General features: G+C 31.8%; 2 protein-coding genes across 4 annotated transcripts in view; one reads left to right on the top strand and one right to left on the bottom strand.

Annotated features, from left to right (window-relative positions):
* LOC119601800 (sodium/potassium/calcium exchanger Nckx30C-like) overlaps positions 1-20024 on the top strand; it is a 103192-nt gene that overhangs the window by 48761 nt on the left and 34407 nt on the right. For 2 of the 3 annotated variants that reach the window (XM_037952979.1, XM_037952978.1), the window contains exon 2: positions 360-937. In XM_037952979.1, the coding sequence (XP_037808907.1) occupies positions 360-937 (578 nt within the window). Of the gene's footprint in view, positions 1-359; positions 977-20024 lie in introns of all 3 variants that reach the window. The other variant, XM_037952977.1, reaches the window with a different exon arrangement.
* LOC119601801 lies at positions 11246-12041 on the bottom strand. Its single transcript, XM_037952980.1, has one exon. It carries the CDS (start codon positions 11600-11602, stop codon positions 11354-11356), a length of 249 nt encoding a protein of 82 aa, XP_037808908.1. The 5' UTR covers positions 11603-12041; the 3' UTR covers positions 11246-11353.

Raw genomic sequence — 20024 nt, 5'->3', positions numbered from 1 at the left:
GTTCTGTCTAGTTCTGTTCTAGTTCTGTTCTAGTTCTGTTCTAGTTCTGTTCTAGTTCTGTTCTAGTTCTGTTCTAGTTCTGTTCTAGTTCTGTTCTAGTTCTGTTCTAGTTCTGTTCTAGTTCTGTTCTAGTTCTGTTCTAGTTCTGTTCTAGTTCTGTTCTAGTTCTGTTCTAGTTCTGTTCTAGTTTTGTTCTAGTTCTGTTCTAGTTCTGTTCTAGTTTTGTTTCTAGTTCTGTTCTAGTTCTGTTCAAGTTCTTTTCTAGTTCTGTTCAAGTTCTTTTCTAGTTCTCTTCTAGTTTAAGTTCTGTTTTAATAAAAATGTTTTTAACTCTCTATCTTCTCCCTTTCTCTTTCCAGATACCCATTATGAAAATGCAACCGTCATTAAAACGCCGCTCTTCCCCAAAGATCTCTTTACCAAAGAGCAACTCGAAAATGGTGCTGTTGTATGTCATATTATCGGTGTGATATACATGTTCGTAGCCTTGGCCATCGTTTGCGATGAATTCTTTGTGCCTTCCTTGGATGTGATCATCGAAAAATTGGGCATTACAGATGATGTTGCGGGCGCCACATTCATGGCAGCCGGCGGCAGTGCGCCCGAATTATTCACCAGCGTTATTGGCGTCTTCGTGTCATTCGATGATGTGGGTATCGGTACAATTGTCGGTTCGGCTGTCTTCAATATACTGTTCGTGATCGGTATGTGTGCGTTATTCTCGAAAACGGTGCTGACGCTGACGTGGTGGCCGCTGTTTCGTGATTGCACCTTCTACAGTATTAGTCTAATGGTATTGATATACTTCTTTCGGGATAATCTCATCTACTGGTGGGAGGCTCTTATTCTGTTCAGCATTTACTGTGCCTATGTGACCTTTATGAAATGGAACGTGGAGGTGGAGACGTGCGTCAAGAGAGTGATAACGAAAAATAAGGTGACTCGCGTCCGAAGTACAGATCAGCTTATGCCAGCAGTAAGTAGTTGGGAAGTTTTTTTGCTAAAAAAAAATGAAAAAAAAAAACAGAATAATTGAAATTGAATTTGAATTCTGAAAAATACGAATTTTGATAAAAATTTAAAATGTGTTGATAAGTAATTAAAATATCCTTTTTTTAAAATTAATGTGTGACCTTAAAAAGGATATTGTCATATTTTATTGCCAGTATTTATTTATTGATTTTTTTGTTTGTTTTTGTTTTTGTTTTGTTTTTATTATTTTTTAATTATAGTTTGAGTTTTTCACTAATTGGCTTTAATTGGTTAGTTGTTTGTTTTGAGAGTTTTTGTGGATTTTGTTAATTTTACAAAATTTTCGCAAATTTAATCTTTTTTTTCCAATTTTGTTTATTTTATTTAATTTGTTTGTTTTTTTTTAGTTTATAAACAAATTGCACTTTTTGCTGTTGAAATGCATGTTTAAAAAAACTGTATATTTAGTTTTGTTTTTCCAATTAATTGAATTTAGTTTTTGTTTAGTAAGTGTTAAATATTTAGAGATATTTTGTTATAAATAACTAAAAATATATTCAATCTGACAAAAGGATTTATTAAAAATTTATAAACAATAAAAGAATTCTATTAAATTTAGCTACCAGCATTTATTTTGGTAGAAAAAATAGCAAATTTTGATTTCACTTTAAAAATAATTATAGAATTTTTTAGTGAAACTTTCAATTTTAGATCAGTTCTACTTTAGTTCTAGTTCAGTTCTAGTTCAGTTCTAGTTCAGTTCTAGTTCAGTTCTAGTTCAGTTCTAGTTCAGTTCTAGTTCAGTTCTAGTTCAGTTCTAGTTCAGTTCTAGTTCATTTCTAGTTCAGTTGTAGTTCAGTTCTAGTTCAGTTCTAGTTCAGTTCTAGTTCAGTTCTAGTTCAGTTCTAGTTCAGTTCTAGTTCAGTTCTAGTTCAGTTCTAGTTCAGTTCTAGTTCAGTTCTAGTTCAGTTCTAGTTCAGTTCTAGTTCAGTTCTAGTTCAGTTCTAGTTCAGTTCTAGTTCAGTTCTAGTTCTGTTCTAGTTCAGTTTAGTTCAGTTCTAGTTCAGTTCTAGTTCAGTTCTAGTTCAGTTCTAGTTCAGTTCCAGTTCAGTTCTAGTTCAGTTCTAGTTCAGTTCTAGTTCAGTTCTAGTTCAGTTCTAGTTCTAGTTCAGTTCTAGTTCTAGTTCTAGTTCAGTTCTAGTTCAGTTCTAGTTCAGTTCTAGTTCAGTTCTAGTTCAGTTCTAGTTCAGTTCTAGTTCAGTTCTAGTTCAGTTCTAGTTTAGTTCTAGTTCAGTTCTAGTTCAGTTCTAGTTCAGTTCTAGTTCAGTTCTAGTTCAGTTAGTTCAGTTCTAGTTCAGTTCAGTTCTAGTTCAGTTCTAGTTCGTTCAGTTCTAGTTCAGTTCTAGTTCAGTTCTAGTTCTAGTTCAGTTCAGTTCTAGTTCAGTTCTAGTTCAGTTCTAGTTCAGTTCTAGTTTCAGTTCTAGTTCAGTTCTAGTTCAGTTCTAGTTCAGTTCTAGTTCAGTTCTAGTTCAGTTCTAGTCAGTTCTAGTTCAGTTCTAGTTCAGTTCTAGTTCAGTTCTAGTTCAGTTCTAGTTCAGTTCTAGTTCAGTTCTAGTTCAGTTCTAGTTCAGTTTCTAGTTCAGTTCTAGTTCAGTTCTAGTTCAGTTCTAGTTCAGTTCTAGTTCAGTTCTAGTTCAGTTCTAGGTCAGTTCTAGTTCAGTTCTAGTTCAGTTCTAGTTCAGTTCTAGTTCAGTTCTAGTTCAGTTCTAGTTCAGTTCTAGTTCAGTCCTAGTTCAGTTCTAGTTCAGTTCTAGTTCAGTTCTAGTTCAGTTCTAGTTCAGTTCTAGTTCAGTTCTAGTTCAGTTCTAGTTCAGTTCTAGTTCAGTTCTAGTTCAGTTCTAGTTCAGTTCTAGTTCAGTTCTAGTTCAGTTCTAGTTCAGTTCTAGTTAAGTTCTAGTTAAGTTCTAGTTCTGTTCTAGTTCTGTTCTAGTTGTGTTCTAGTTCAGTTCTAGTTCAGTTCTAGTTCAGTTCTAGTTCAGTTCTAGTTCAGTTCTAGTTCAGTTCTAGTTCAGTTCTAGTTTAGTTCTAGTTCAGTTCTAGTTCAGTTCTAGTTCAGTTCTAGTTCAGTTCTAGTTCAGTTCTAGTTCAGTTCTAGTTCAGTTCTACTTCAGTTCTAGTTCAGTTCTGGTTCAGTTCTAATTCAGTTCATAGTATTGTGTACTTCACCTTAAATTAAAAATTTAATTAAAAATTTAAAAATACTACTCTAACACTTTATAATTGCTGTGTTAACAAAAATTTTCTTATACAGACAATTTGTCATTATAATTATGTTGAAAATTTAATAACAATACAATTTATAAAAATGCAATTATTTTTGCAAAATAAATTAATTGAACACCCACTTTTTTAGCACACAGAAAATTCAAGACAAGATAACTTTTGGTAGCTCAAAACTAATAAGAAATGAGATATAAAAAGAAATAATAACTAAATAGCAACTTGTACACGTATTGTGTCTTAAATTTTTTTCTTATTTTACGTTTTGTTCGAAAAATGCAGGCACAGGAAGTCTTACAACTTACATGCTTACATTTGTATATGTATTTATTTGTGTGGGTATGTATTTAACAAACTAAAATAAAATGTTCGAGAAACTAAATAAGAAATTCTGAAATATACTTAAGAAAAACGAAAAATTACTAATGAGGAATTTAGAGTAAAAAGGATTTACAGGCCAAGAAATGCTGAAGAATAGCGGAATAAGGTTTTAGATAACTTTTTATCATGAATTTTTTTATATGAAATTTTGTAGAGTATAACAGTTTTTTTATATTATTTACAGTTAAACAGTTTTATTTTATAGGAGAAAGTGTGTATAATAGATTTATTCTACAGGAGAAGGGATGGGTATAACAGTTTTTTTCTATTTTAAAAAGAATATATAAGAGATATTTCTATAAAAAAAGTGCTTTCTTTTTAGAAATTGTATGTTACAGTTTTTTTCTATAGAAAAAATTAGGTATAACAGTTTTCTCTATAGTTGAAAAAAGTTGTGTGAGAATTTTCTATAGGAAAAGTTTTTCCTATAGGAGAATGTGTGTATAACAGCTTTTATATAGACAAAAGGTTTCTATAGATAAAGGTGTGTATAAGAGTTTGTCTATAGAAATATGTATGTATAACAGTTTTATCTATAGGACGAAGTTTGTGTAAGAGTTGTTTTCTATAGGATAATGTTTGTATAACATTTTTCTGTAGAAAAAATATTGTATAACAGTTTTTTATAAAAAAAATTGCAGTATATTGTAGTTCTAACTGTAAAAAACAGCTTTTTCTATATAGAAAAATGTTTGCATAATAGATTTTTCTATAGAAAAAAGTGTGTATAACAGTTTTCTGTGTAGAAATAAATGTGTTAAAAGTTTTTTCTATAGAAAAAGTATGTATAAAAGTTTCTTCTATAGAAAAGGTATGTATAACAGTTATTTCTATTGAAACGAGTTACGCTTAATACTTTTTTTCTAAAGAAAAAAATTATATAACAAAATTTATATAACAGTTTTAAGTGTGAATAGCAGTTTTTTGTATAGAAAAATGTGTCTATAACAGTTTTTCTATAGAAAGAAGTGCGTGTAACAGTTTTTTATATAGAAAAAGTATGTATAACAGTTTTTTATGTAAAAAAAATGTGTTTATACAGTTTTTTATACAGAAAAAAGTGTGAATGATTATTTTTAATATAGAAAAAGAGTGTATAACATTTTTTTATGTAGAAAAAAGGATGTATAACAGTTTTTTCTACAAGAAGAAGTATTTATATTTTATTATAGAAAAAAGTGTATATAACTAGAACAGAAAAACTATAGAAAAAAGTGTGTATAAAAGTTTCTTATATAGTATAAGGTGTCTATAACAGTTTTTTCTATAGAAAAAGGTTTGTATAACAGTTTTTTTATGTAGAAAAAAGTGTTGACTACAGATTGTGTATATAGAAAAAGAGTGTATAACAGTTTTTATATAGAAAAAGTGGGTATAACAGTTTCTTCTATAGTAAAAGGGTTGTATAACAGTTTTTTCTATAGAAAAAAGTTGGTATAACAGTTATTTTTATAGAAAAATGTGTGTATAATCGTTTTTTATGTGGAAGAAAGTATGTATAACAGTTTTTTTTTACATGGAAATAGAGTGTATAAAACAGTTTTTATATAGAAAAGTTGGTATAACAGTTATTTTTTATAGAAAAATGTGTTTATAACAGTTTTTCATATATGGAAAAAAAGTGTATAACAGTTTTTTATGTAGAAAAAGGTGTGTATAACAGTTTTTTATGTAGAAAAAGGTGTGTATAACAGTTATTTTCTATAGAAAAATGTGTGTATAACAGTTTCCTCTATAGAAACACTTCTGTATAACAGCCTTTTCTATAATTAAAAGCATGTATAACAGTTTTTTCTATAGAAAGTATAACAATTTTTCTATAATAAACAGCATGTATAACAGTTTTTCCTATAACAATATTGTGTTTAACAGTTTTCAGTAAACCTGTGTTTAACAGTTCTTAAGAAGTTGTTGTATAACAGTTTTTCTTATATAAAAAGGAGTTGTTTGTGCATAGAAAAATTAGTGTATAACAGTTTTCTCTAAAGAAAAAGTATATAGTATAACAGTTTTATCTATGAAAGAACCGAGTGTTTAGCTTTAAAATTCATTCCCTTTTCAAACGCCTAACAGTATGCTTTTAAATTTGTATTAATATTGTTAAGAAACACACACTTATGCACAATTGTTTGTTTTTCTGCTCTTCTTCTTCTTTATATTCTAGTATTTTACTTCGTTTTACCAACAAAACGCACTCATGTTGTTATTGTTGTTGTTTCTTCGTTTCAAAACAATCATTAAAACAATGTTGTCGTGTATTGGTTTTTTACTCTATATAGGTTTGTTTGTATGTGTGTGTGTGTGTGTGTTTGTTTATATATAAGATTGAGTGGGTGTAAGAGACTGTGTTAAGAGGGGGAGGTGGTGGTAGCTTAACAATAATAACAACAACCACATTAGTTTAGTAGTAAAACTTACGAAAACAATTGTTATGCATGTCGTTTCTGTTTTTGAGAGTTATTTTTTCTTATTTGTCGAGTCGTTTCGTTTCGGTGGCAGAGCAATTGTCTTTGCAAAACAAAAAAATTCTGATTATTTGCATTGTTGGATGTTTTTTTTCAAACAGAAAGAGATAGAAAAGGAGTGCGTGTTGTGTATGTGTGTAAATAAAATTTGTATTGTAGTTGAAAGGAAGGAAACAATTCTGCGTTGTGTGTGCAAATGACTGAATAGATCAAAGACTTTTTTGGTACATTTTTAAAAGACTTTTTTTTGGTACATTTTTAAAAGTACTATTTACAGTTTTTGTAAAGTAGAATGTAGTTTTAAAACTTTAAATACTTTTTGCTTAATTTATTTACTTGGTTACATAGTAGGTACTTTTTTCTGTTAAAAAAGTACCTTTTTATTAGTTTTTTTAAAGCTTGTTTCCTCTTTATTTTCTTTATTTACTCACTTGTGTATGAGTAAGCATTCTTATGAGTTTCTTAAGTAAATACTGTTAGGTTTTGCTGTATTTTAAACTTTTCTTTTATTTTAAAAATATTACAACTTTTCTTGTTGTAGTTAAACAATAGTTTTATTTAAGTTTAGTTTTTTACAACAATTTTTCTGCTTTCTTCTATTATGTACTTCCTTAAAAGAAACATAGTGGAAAATTTTAAGAGTTTTTCTTTTATTTTCTTTGAAAGAAATGACAAATTAAGTTTTTTCTTTTGTTTAATTTCTTAATACTCATGCATTAATAATAAAAAGATTTAAAAGTTCTTATGTAATTATTTAAAAAACTAAAGCAAATGTTCAATTTAGAAGAAACTATTTAAATATTTAAATTCTTCTATAAAATTTTGTTAAATTCTTTTTAAATTTAATAATTTTTTAATATTTTTTATTTTAAACCTCAAACTTATAACATTTTATAACAATGACTTGTTAAAATTTCTCTAAATTGTTAAATACTCTTAAGCATTTTTTCATATGCATAAAATAGCTAAGGGCTCTTTTACAAGTCAAAGCTAGTTCTCTACATTTTAAATGTTAACAGACTTCCTTTACCCACAAAAAATATAAAAATAAAATAAAAAATTCCCAAAACTACCGCATTGCAAAACTCTGCAGCAGTTTAACAACTCAAATCAACTTGACTTGAAGTCTACTTCTAGAACAGCAATAAGAATTTTATATATAATTTTTTTCTTTAACAAATTTCATAATAATGCCATGAAATGCGATACAAAATACAATAAAATAATATAAATACTCGTAATACATAAAACATGACATAAACTATATACAAAAACACACACACACTTACATACATACCTATTATACTGTCACTCACAGCAACACTTAGCAAAGAGTTACCAAATGTTGAAACGTTGACGTACTAAAGTCATGTACTAAATATTAAAAAAAAAAAAAAATTACTTGGACTGTACTAGCAACGACTTTTACTAATATCAACTACAGGAGTACATGAAATAACTGTGAGAAACCAGAGAAGTATAGATTGATATCAGTCAAACCAGGAAGAGTATAAAAATAATGAGTATAACGGTTTTTTCTATGGAAAAAATTTAATATACGAGTCTTTTCTGTAGAGTATAACAGTGTTTTGTATGGATCAGATTTTCTATAAAAAATAATGTAAAATAACTTTTCTATAAAAACAAGTATGTAGTTCTAGTTCTGTTCTAGTTCGTGTTCTAGTTCTGTTCTAGTTCTGTCTAGTTCTGTCTAGTTCTGTTCTAGTTCTGTTCTAGTTCGTTCTAGTTCTGTTCTAGTTCTGTTTCTAGTTCTGTTTCTGAGGTTCTGTCTAGGTCTGTTCCTAGTTCTGTTCTAGTTCTGTCTAGTTCTGTTCTAGTTCGTTCTGTTTCTAGTTCTGTTCCTAGTTCTGTTCTAGTTCTGTTCTAGTTCTGTTCTAGTTCTTTCTAGTTCTGTTCTAGTTCTGTTCTAGTTCCCCCCCCCCTGTTCTAGTTTGTTCTAGTTCTGTTCTAGTTCTGTTCTAGTTCTGTTCTAGGTTCTGTTTCTAGGGTTCTGTTCTATGTTCTGTTCTAGTTCTGTTCTAGAAGTTCTGTCTAGTTCTGTTCTAGTTCTGTCTAGTTCTGTTCTAGTGTCTGTGTTCCTAGCTCTGTTCTAGTTCTGTTCTAGGGTCCTGTTCTAGTTCTGTTCTAGTTCTGTTCTTAGGTCTGTTCTGTTCTAGTTCTGTTCTAGTTCTGTTCTTAGTTCTGTTTCTAGTTCTGTCTAGTTCTGTTCTAGTTCTGTTCTAGTTCTGTTCTAGTTCTGTTCTAGTTCTGTTCTAGTTCTGTTCTAGTTCTGTTCTAGTTCTGTTCTAGTTTGTTCTAGTTCGTTCTAGTTCTGTTCTAGTTCTGTTCTAGTTCTGTCTAGTCTTCTAGTTCTGTTCTAGTTCTGTTCTAGTTCTGTTCTAGTTCTGTTCTAGTTCTGTTCTAGTTCTGTTCTAGTTCTGTTCTAGTTCTGTTCTAGTTCTGTTCTAGTTCTGTTCTAGTTCTGTTCTAGTTCTAGTTATTCTGTTCTAGTTCTGTTCTAGTTCTGTTCTAGTTCTAGTTCTAGTTCTGTTCTAGTTCTGTTCTAGTTCTAGTTCTAGTTCTGTTCTAGTTCTGTTCTAGTTCTGTTAGTTCTGTTCTAGGTTCTGTTCTAGTTCTAGTTCTGTTCTAGTTCTGTTCTGTTCTAGTTTCGTGAAAAGAATGGTCTAGTTCTGTTTCTAAGTTCTTGTTCTAGTTCTGTTCTGTTCTAGTTCTGTTCTAGTTCTGTTCTAGTTCTTTCTAGGTCTGTTCTAGTTCTGTTCTAGTTCTTGTTTTCTAGTTCTGTTTCTAGTTCTGTTCTAGTTCTGTTCTAGTTCTGTTCTAGTTCTGTTCTAGTTCTGTTCTAGTCTGTTCTAGTTCTGTTCTAGTTCGGTTCTAGTTCTGTTCTAGTTCTGTTCTAGTTCTGTTCTAGTCTGTTCTAGTTCTGTTCTAGTTCTGTTCTAGTTCTGTTCTAGTTTCTGTTCTAGTTCTGTTCTAGTTCTGTTCTAGTTCTGTTCTAGTTCGTTCTAGTTCTGTTCTAGTTCTGTTCTAGTTCTGTTCTAGTTCTGTTCTAGTTCCTGTTCTAGTTCTGTTCTAGTTCTGTTCTAGTTCTGTTCTAGTTCTGTTCTAGTTCTGTTCTAGTTCTGTCTAGTTCTGTTCTAGTTCTGTTCTAGTTCTGTTCTAGTTCTGTTCTAGTTCTGTTCTAGTTCTGTTCTAGTTCTGTTCTAGTTCTGTTCTAGTTCTGTTCTAGTTCTGTTCTAGTTCTGTTTCTAGTTCTGTTCTAGTTCTGTTCTAGTTCTGTTCTAGTTCTGTTCTAGTTCTGTTCTAGTTCTGTTCTAGTTATTCTAGTTTGTTCTAGTTCTGTTCTAGTTCTGTTCTAGTTCTGTTTAGTTCTGTTCTAGTTCTGTTCTAGTTCTGTTTCTAGTTCTGTTCTAGTTCTGTTCCTAGTTCTGTTTCTTAGTTCTGTCTAGTATTCTGTTCTAGTTCTGTTCTAGTTCTGTCTAGTTCTGTTCTAGTCCTGTTCTAGTTCTGTTCTAGTTCTGTTCTAGTTTCTGTTCTAGTTCTGTTCTAGTTCTGTTCTAGTTCTGTTCTAGTTCTGTTCTAGTTCTGTTCTAGTTCTGTTCTAGTTCTGTTCTAGTTCTGTTCTAGTTCTGTTCTAGTTCTGTTCTAGTTCGTTCTAGTTCTGTTCTAGTTCTGTTCTAGGTTCTTGTTCTAGTTCTGTTCTAGTTCTGTTCTAGTTCTTTATAGTTCTGTTCTAGTTCTGTTCTAGTTCTGTTCTAGTTCCTGTTCTAGTTCTGTTCTAGTTCTGTTAGGTTCTGTTAGTAGTCTGTTCAGTTCTGTTCTAGTTCTGTTTCTAGTTCTGTTCTAGTTCTGTTCTAGTTCTGTTCTAGTTCTGTTCTAGTTCTGTTCTAGTTCTGTTCTAGTTCTGTTCTAGTTCTGTTCTAGTTCTGTTCTAGTTCTGTTCTAGTTCTGTTCTAGTTCTGTTCTAGTTCTAGTTCTGTTCTAGTTCTAGTTTGTTCTAGTTCTGTTCTAGTTCTGTTCTAGTTCTGTTCTAGTTCTGTTCTAGTTCTGTTCTAGTTCTGTTTAGTTCTGTTCTAGTTCTGTTCTAGTTCTGTTCTAGTTCTGTTCTAGTTCTGTTCTAGTTCTGTTCTAGTTCTGTTCTAGTTCTGTTCTAGTTCTGTTCTAGTTCTGTTCTAGTTCTGTTCTAGTTCTGTTCTAGTTCTGTTCTAGTTCGGTTCTAGTTCTGTTCTAGTTCTGTTCTAGTTCTGTTCTAGTTCTGTTCTAGTTCTGTTTAGTTCTGTTCTAGTTCTGTTCTAGTTCTGTTCTAGTTCTGTTCTAGTTCTGTTCTAGTTCTGTTCTAGTTCTGTTCTAGTTCTGTTCTAGTTCTGTTCTAGTTCTGTTCTAGTTCTGTTCTAGTTCTGTTCTAGTTCTGTTCTAGTTCTGTTCTAGTTCTGTTCTAGTTCTGTTCTAGTTCTGTTCTAGTTCTGTTCTAGTTCTGTTCTAGTTCTGTTCTAGTTCTGTTCTAGTTCTGTTCTAGTTCTGTTCTAGTTCTGTTCTAGTTCTGTTCTAGTTCTGTTCTAGTTCTGTTCTAGTTCTTTCTAGTTCTGTTCTAGTTCTGTTCTAGTTCTGTTCTGTTCTAGTTCTGTTCTAGTTCTGTTCTGGTTCTGTTCTAGTTGAAGTCTTCTAGCGGTGAAAAATATATTCTTCAATTTATTCCATCTTCTACCTTACAACTTATCCTATGCACACAACGACAACATCGAATATTATGTCGAAAAAAGAAAATGAAGAAAAATCGTTTTTAGAAACAAATTTATAAAATACTCATGTACACAAGTCTGAAAGAAACATTCAGTTCAAGTTGGAGGGCAGAACCAACAAAAAAATTAAATAAATAGAAAATGACAGAACGAAAAAATACCCAAAGAGTTTCCTGTCGGATTTCATACACTGCATTTTAAAAAAATTTTTATTCCAAAAAAGAAGAAAAAGTACTATACAAGAGAAGAGAAAAATTATGCAGAAAAAAGGAATGCAAATGAAATGAAAGAATTCTTCAAATAAATTGTGCATAAATATTTATTACATTTGGAAGTTTAAGAAAGAATTTAAAGTTTAGTTTAAAAAAAATGTTTTACCATTATTAGCAATTTCTTCCATAATTTCAAGTTTTCACTTTTTTATTAAAATTTTTTTCCATTTCACAAAAATAAAACTAAAATTAAAAAAAAACACACAAAATTTCTTAAAACTAAATTCTATTCGTAATCATGGAAATCTTGTCCATCGTAGTACAATGAACAACTGGTAATAAAACGTACATTTTTTCTTTCCTCAACCACTAAAGGTTCCTCCTGACACACTAAACCAGGCTTTTTATTAGCGGGAGCATTTTCATATACCACCGTATGGGGCATGCTAATTCTAGTCTCTTCATCTCCTGCATTAGTGGTGGTGGGTGAATAGACGGGATTTTCGGCTCCCCTTCTCGAAGGTCTTGTCCACATTCTCGTGTGATTTGTATTAGAATCCTTAAGTTTACAGCAGCATTTGATGAGGGAAAGATATAATTAAATAGAGCGCCAATAAAATGAGGGCAATAACACGGTACCCAAAATAGTGGAGGCAAAGGTATCGGGTCTGATCAAAAACCATATAATGGGAAAGAAGATAAACCAATACACAGCAAATATAGCTATCTGCCAATATTGAAGACGTGTAAATCGTGCCATTTTTGTTGTTGTAACACTTTCTCAAATATTTTAAATAATTTTTAAATTGTTCTTCTCTTTAATGTTGTTTTTATGCGGGTTCAATACAAACTAATTTCGTTGGATTCGTTTTTGTTTGAAAAACTGTATTTCCTTACTCCCATGTGGTGGTCGGTCAGCAAGTTTTATTCTGCGGTTTTAAATATATATTTTTTTATACAAATAAACGTTTGTAACCTTGACTTGCGATTCAGTTTTGTGATAAAACTCATTATTTCCACTACTTTTTAAAAAATTTCAAAGGTTTAGTATAAATATGTTTTAATAAAAGTATAAATATAAAATATTTTAAAAAATACATTTACAAGAAATGAGTAAAACATAAAAGAGTTTTTATGATAAGCATTTGAAAAATATTGTATGGACAAGAATTGCTCAATTTTTTATCGTTATAAAAAGAAAAAATTATTTCTTTTAACATAAATTTCATAATTAAAAATAAAATAAACAATATATAAAGTGCCGCAAAACGCACGGACAGAATTTTAAAGAAATCTACAATAAAGTCAGTTTTATTTCTAGTTCTGTTCTAGTTATGTTCTAGTTCTGTTCTAGTTCTGTTCTAGTTTAGTTCTGTTAGTTCTGTTCTAGTTCTGTTCTAGTTCTGTTCTAGTTCTGTTCTAGTTCTGTTCTAGTTCTGTTCTAGTTCTGTTCTAGTTCTGTTCTAGTTCTGTTCTAGTTCTGTTCTAGTTCTGTTCTAGTTCTGTTCTAGTTCTGTTCTAGTTCTGTCTAGTTCTGTTCTAGTTCTGTTCTAGTTCTGTTCTAGTTCGTTCTAGTTCTGTTCTAGTTCTGTTCTAGTTCTGTTCTAGTTCTGTTCTAGTTCTGTTCTAGTTCTGTTCTAGTTCTGTTCTAGTTCTGTTCTAGTTCTGTTCTAGTTCTGTTCTAGTTCTGTTCTAGTCTGTTCTAGTTCTGTTCTAGTTCTGTTCTAGTTCTGTTCTAGTTCTGTTCTAGTTCTGTTCTAGTTCTGTTCTAGTTCTGTTCTAGTTCTGTTCTAGTTCTGTTCTAGTTCTGTTCTAGTTCTGTTCTAGTTCTGTCTATCTGTTCTAGTTCTGTTCTAGTTCTGTTTGTTCTAGTTCTGTTCTAGTTCTGTTCTAGTTCTGTTCTAGTTCTGTTCTAGTTCTGTTCTAGTTCTGTTCTAGTTCTGTTCTAGTTCTGTTCTAGTTTGTTCTAGTTCTAGTTCTGTTCTAGTTCTGTTCTAGTTCGTTCTAGTTCTGTTCTAGTTCTGTTCTAGTTCTGTTCTAGTTCTGTTCTAGTTCTGTTCTAGTTCTGTTCTAGTTCTGTTCTAGTTCTGTTCTAGTTCTGTTCTAGTTCTGTTCTAGTTCTGTTCTAGTTCTGTTCTAGTTCTGTTCTAGTTCTGTTCTAGTTTGTTCTAGTTCTGTTCTAGTTCTGTTCTAGTTCTGTTCTAGTTCTGTTCTAGTTCTGTTCTAGTTCTGTTCTAGTTCTGTTCTAGTTCTGTTCTAGTTCTGTTCTAGTTCTGTTCTAGTTCTGTTCTAGTTCTGTTCTAGTTCTGTTCTAGTTCGTTTAGTTCTGTTCTAGTTCTGTTCTAGTTCTGTTCTAGTTCTGTTCTAGTTTGTTCTAGTTCTGTTCTAGTTCTGTTCTAGTTCTGTTCTAGTTCTGTTCTAGTTCTGTTCTAGTTCTGTTCTAGTTCTGTTCTAGTTCTGTTCTAGTTCTGTTCTAGTTCTGTTCTAGTTCTGTTCTAGTTCTGTTCTAGTTCTGTTCTAGTTCTGTTCTAGTTCTGTTCTAGTTCTGTTCTAGTTCTGTTCTAGTTCTGTTCTAGTTCTGTTCTAGTTCTGTTCTAGTTCTGTTCTAGTTCTGTTCTAGTTCTGTTCTAGTTCTGTTCTAGTTCTGTTCTAGTTCTGTTCTAGTTCTGTTCTAGTTCTGTTCTAGTTCTGTTCTAGTCTGTTCTAGTTCTGTTCTAGTTCTGTTCTAGTTCTGTTCTATTTCTGTTCTAGTTCTGTTCTAGTTCTGTTCTAGTTCTGTTCTAGTTCTGTTCTAGTTCTGTTCTAGTTCTGTTCTAGTTCTGTTCTAGTTCTGTTCTAGTTCTGTTCTAGTTCTGTTCTAGTTCTGTTCTAGTTCTGTTCTAGTTCTGTTCTAGTTCTGTTTTAGTTCTGTTCTAGTTCTGTTCTAGTTCTGTTCTAGAACAGATTTTTCTGAACTAGAACAGATTTTTTGTAATAGTTTTATTCACGGAATATCATAAAAATCAATTTAAATTGCTTTAAAAAAGCCCAAGAAAGTAAATTCCCTTTATGTTAAACGATAAAGTATTTAAATAAAATTGCCTAACATAAATTTCGTATATCTAAAGCTGTAATTAAAAATCTTACAAGCCATTAAGCATGAGTCATGAGCTCTTTTGCTGGTAATTTAGTTGATGTTTTACATTAAATTTTTAATTAAAATTTAGATGAAATATACACGATGTTGTTGTTGTTATTGTGAAAACAAATATTTCCTATTAGGAAGTTGAGATAAAACATGTAGAGAGTACCTGAAGGTCAAAAACCACACAAACACACACATACGTGCAAGAATATATACTCAATGCTACAATTTTACAGTTACTATTAAACTGAAAAGAGAGAAGCAGAGAAGATTATTTTTGTACTGTGGAATAAATATACACGCAATTGTAATATACATTACCATAAATATAATGATTAACATTTAATGTTTCAAGATCTAAACAGTTGGCTCAACCAACAACAACAACTACAACTTTTTATTGGGAGACTGTACAAGAAAATTTACATTTTATACTCTCTGGCTTTACTATTGAAATAATTTCATTTGTAACTATTCAAACGGAAATGAAATAGAGTAAAAAACATAACGCTACTTATTCAAGTGGTGAAAAAAACTGTAAACTGAATAGAAAAAGCTTGCCAAGGAAACTAAATAACATCCCTTACAATCATAGCAAACATTCATTCATTCACACTTATTCACACATTTTGTTTAGAAATACCTACACATCGAGATGCCTTGACATTAAACAAAAAAATGTGAAAAAATATATGTATAAGAAGAGTGTGTTATGAAAATATGAATAAAAAAATACACACGCATTATTGCATGTACTACTTGAACAAAAATCGAAAAAAAGAAATGTAATGAAATGAATTTGAAGAAGAGTAAAGTGAAAAAAATAAACACTAAAACAGAAATCATATAATGAAGCATATTTTAGGGTTCTGTAAATTAAGTGTGTAAGTGGGTGAGCGAGTAAATGTGAGAGTTTGTTATTTGTATGTGTGTGCCTGCGTGTGAATATATATAATAAACCAAATAAACTTTGACATTAAAAATTATATTTATTTATACATTATATTTTCATTGTATACAACAAAAAATTCTAATAATTTTTCTCACTTTCAGAAATACAAGAAAAAAATTAAAAGTATGTGTTATAGAAAAATATTCGCAAAACGTGAAATTATGTCGTTTTCCCACTACACTATATTTATACAATTTGCAAAAAAAAAAAAACAATTTGTATTGAAAAATATATTGAAGGATTTACTTGAAAAAAAAAAAATAAAAGAGCAAAAACCCTGAAAATATACTTAGCAACGCACAGCAGTTATAATTGCGATAAAAAATATAATTTTATGGCTCACTCCCTCTATTTATCGCACCCACTTACTAATGCTCTTAGTTCTACAGGTTCGTGTAGCAATCTTTGTTTGTTTGTATTTAACATTCTAACATACTTTAGGGGAAAATAATGTCCTTTTCTTACTGAGTCTTAGCGTACATTAGGGCAAAGAATAATAAATTGTAGTATACATTTGGCTTAACATAAAAAGGTCGGATATTTTGTGAAGTGACATCACTAAACACAAAGGTCCAAACTTTTTACGATATTTAGAAAACAACAAGAGAGATTGAACACACTAGAACAGAAACGTAAGCAGAACGAATCTAGAATAGCACAGAACGGAGACTAGAACAAACTAGAGACAGAACTAAAATAGAACTAAACCGCCACTAGAAACAGACTAGAACAGACGAGAACAGAACTAGAATAGAACTAAAAATGAACTAGAACAGAACTACTAGAAAAGACTAGACCAGAACTAGACCAGAACTAGAACAGAAACTAGAACAGAACTTAGAACAGAAATAGAACAGAACTAGAACATAGAACTGAACTAGAACTGAACTAGAACTGAACTAGAACTGAACTAGAACTGAACTAGAACTGAACTAGAACTGAACTAGAACTGAACTAGAACTGAACTAGAACTGAACTAGAACTGAACTAGAACTGAACTAGAAACTGAACTAGAACTGAACTAGAACTGAACTAGAACTGAACTAGAACTGAACTAGAACTGAACTAGAACTGAATTAGAACTGAACTAGAACTGAACTAGAACTGAACTAGAACTGAACTAGAACTGAACTAGAACTGAACTAGAACTGAACTAGAAACTGAACTAGAACTGAACTAGAACTGAACTAGAACTGAACTAGAACTGAACTAGAACTGAACTAGAACTGAACTAGAACTGAACTAGAACTGAACTAGAACTGAACTAGAACTGAACTAGAACTGAACTAGAACTGAACTAGAACTAGAACTGAACTAGAACTGAACTAGAACTGAACTAGAACTGAACTAGAACTGAACTAGAACTGAACTAGAACTGAACTAGAACTGAACTAGAACTGAACTAGAACTGAACTAGAACTGAACTAGAACTGAACTAGAACTGAACTAGAACTGAACTAGAACTGAACTAGAACTGAACTAGAACTGAACTAGAACTGAACTAGAACTGAACTAGAACTGAACTAGAACTGAACTAGAACTGAACTAGAACTGAACTAGAACTGAACTAGAACTGAACTAGAACTGAACTAGAACTGAACTAGAACTGAACTAGAACTGAACTAGAACTGAACTAGAACTGAACTAGAACTGAACTAGAACTGAACTAGAACTGAACTAGAACTGAACTAGAACTGAACTAGAACTGAACTAGAACTGAACTAGAACTGAACTAGAACTGAACTAGAACTGAACTAGAACTGAACTAGAACTGAACTAGAACTGAACTAGAACTGAACTAGAACTGAACTAGAACTGAACTAGAACTGAACTAGAACTGAACTAGAACTGAACTAGAACTGAACTAGAACTGAAACTAGAACTGAACTAGAACTGAACTAGAACTGAACTAGAACTGAACTAGAACTGAACTAGAACTGAACTAGAACTGAACTAGAACTGAACTAGAAACTGAACTAGAACTAGACTGAACTACTGAACTAGAACGAGAATAGAACTGAACTAGAACTGAACTAGAACTGAACTAGAACTGAACTAGAACTGAACTAGAACTGACTAGAAACTGAACTAGAACTGAACTAGAAACTGAACTAGAACTGGAACTAGAACTGAACTAGAACTGAACTAGAACTGAATGAACGGACTAGAACTGAACTAGAACTGAACTAGAACTGAACTAGAACTGAACTAGAACTGAACTAGAACTGAACTAGAACTGAACTAGAACTGAACTAGAAACTGAACTAGAACTGAACTAGAACTGAACCTAGAACTGAAACTAGAAACTGAACTAGAACTGAACTAGAACTGAACTAGAACTGAACTAGAACTGAACTAGAACTGAACTAGAACTGAACTAGAACTGAACTAGAACTGAACTAGAACTGAACTAGAACTGAACTAGAACTGAACTAGAACTGAACTAGAACTGAACTAGAACTGAACTAGAACTGAACTAGAACTGAACTAGAACTGAACTAGAACTGAACTAGAACTGAACTAGAACTGAACTAGAACTGAACTAGAACTGAACTAGAACTGAACTAGAACTGAACTAGAACTGAACTAGAACTGAACTAGAACTGAACTAGAACTGAACTAGAACTGAACTAGAACTGAACTAGAACTGAACTAGAACTGAACTAGAACTGAACTAGAACTGAACTAGAACTGAACTAGAACTGAACTAGAACTGAACTAGAACTGAACTAGAACTGAAACTAGAACTGAACTAGAACTGAACTAGAACTGAACTAGAACTGAACTAGAACTGAACTAGAACTGAACTAGAACTGAACTAGAACTGAACTAGAACTGAACTAGAACTGAACTAGAACTGAACTAGAACTGAACTAGAACTGAACTAGAACTGAATTAGAACTGAACTAGAACTGAACTAGAACTGAACTAGAACTGAACTAGAACTGAACTAGAGCTGAACTAGAACTGAACAGAACTAGAACTAGAACTGAACTAGAACTGAACTAGAACTGAACTAGAACTGAACTAGAACTGAACTAGAACTGAACTAGAACTGAACTAGAACTGAACTAGAACTGAACTAGAACTGAACTAGAACTGAACTAGAACTGAACTAGAACTGAACTAGAACTGAACTAGAACTGAACTAGAACTGAACTAGAACTGAACTAGAACTGAACTAGAACTGAACTAGAACTGAACTAGAACTGAACTAGAACTGAACTAGAACTGAACTAGAGAACTAGAACTAAAACTGAACTAGAACTGAACTAGAACTGAACTAGAACTGAACTAGAACTGAACTAGAACTGAACTAGAACTGAACTAGAACTGAACTAGAACTGAACTAGAACTGAACTAGAACTGAACTAGAACTGAACTAGAACTGAACTAGAACTGAACTAGAACTGAACTAGAACTGAACTAGAACTGACTAGAACTGAACTAGAACCTGAACTAAGAAACTGAACTAACTGAACTAGAACTGAACTTTGAACTGAACTAGAACTGAACTAGAACTGAACTAAAACTGAACTAGAACTGAACTAGAACTGAACTAGAACTGAACTAGAACTGAACTAGAACTGAAATAGAACTGAACTAGTTCTGTTCTAGTTCTATTCTAGTTCTGTTCTAGTTCTGTTCTAGTTCTGTTCTAGTTCTGTTCTAGTTCTGTTCTAGTTCTGTTCTAGTTCTGTTCTAGTTCTGTTCTAGTTCTGTTCTAGTTCTGTTCTAGTTCTGTTCTAGTTCTGTTCTAGTTCTGTTCTAGTTCTGTTCTAGTTCTGTTCTAGTTCTGTTCTAGTTCTGTTCTAGTTCTGTTCTAGTTCTGTTCTAGTTCTGTTCTAGTTCTCTTCTAGTTCTGTACTAGTTCTGTCCTAGTTGTGTGTATGACTCAAAAGAAAATCTTCAATGGTTCTGTGATCTTGAGCAAATCTTGTATGAAGTTTTTATCCACATCTGGATTGCATTGGATCAGCATGGAGAAGTCTCCATCAAAAAATGGTTTGGATCAATAATGCCTAGTAATTGTATTAAGCTATCATAGGGCCAGACCCAGTCATCTGCCTAGCGCAAATTGAAGGCACCAGGCACCATTAGTCCTGAGGTATGAACAATTCTTTCACTAGGCAAATATCCCATAGATTTATTTTAAGGCCTTAAATTAAACTTAACATATTTTTTTTATTTATAACTATTTAACTTATGAATTTTGTTTAAAGAACTAAAGTACGCTTTTGATTTTTCACTTTTTTCTTTTCGTTAATAAATTAACATGGAATTTATTTTATAATTTCTGTAAATTATTCTATCATTTCGATCACTACTTCCTTACGTGTAGAGTTATCCAAAGTGTTCAATTTTGTATCTACTATCACAACCTCCACCTTTTGAGGCTGCTTAATTAACTCCTTAGTGGAGTCTTTTTCAGGCTCTTCTCTCAAGTCTTTAGTAACAGGCGGATGTGGTGCCTTAATCGACTTCTTGATATCGTCCTTTGCCTGCTTTTCCTTTGTCAACTCTTTAGTCAAATTCTTTTCCAATTCTTTAGCCGGCTTCTGGAATTCTGCCATTTCCGGTTTAACCATTTCTCCCTGATCTTCTTCATTTTGCTTTGGCGCCTTCTTAATACTTTGTCCTTTCCGTTTTACCGATGTTTTAGGAGGTTCCTTTAATTTCGTAAATGTTGACAAACGTTGCGCCGCCACCAAATCAATTTCACCATCTTCCAAACGTTTCAACTGATGTCTAATGGTCACTTTACGTACCACCTTCTTGATTTTGCTCCGTATATAGAAATATTCAAATACTTGATGAACAATCATATAGACCAATATCAATGCGAATAATAAAGTGGTGTATTGTAGAAATATATCTTGC

This window comes from Lucilia sericata, unplaced genomic scaffold (genome assembly GCF_015586225.1).
Source record: "Lucilia sericata isolate MDLA Ls3-8-SP2 unplaced genomic scaffold, ASM1558622v1 Contig000192F_arrow, whole genome shotgun sequence".
Lineage (NCBI taxonomy): Eukaryota > Metazoa > Arthropoda > Insecta > Diptera > Calliphoridae > Lucilia > Lucilia sericata.
Note: the sequence above shows the minus strand (reverse complement) of the source record. Positions and strands in the feature narration are given on the sequence as shown.

Excerpts from the sequence above, each read along its gene's own strand:
- LOC119601801 (XM_037952980.1), bottom strand. The coding sequence starts at position 11,602 with ATGTGGACAAGACCTTCGAGAAGGGGAGCCGAAAATCCCGTCTATTCA.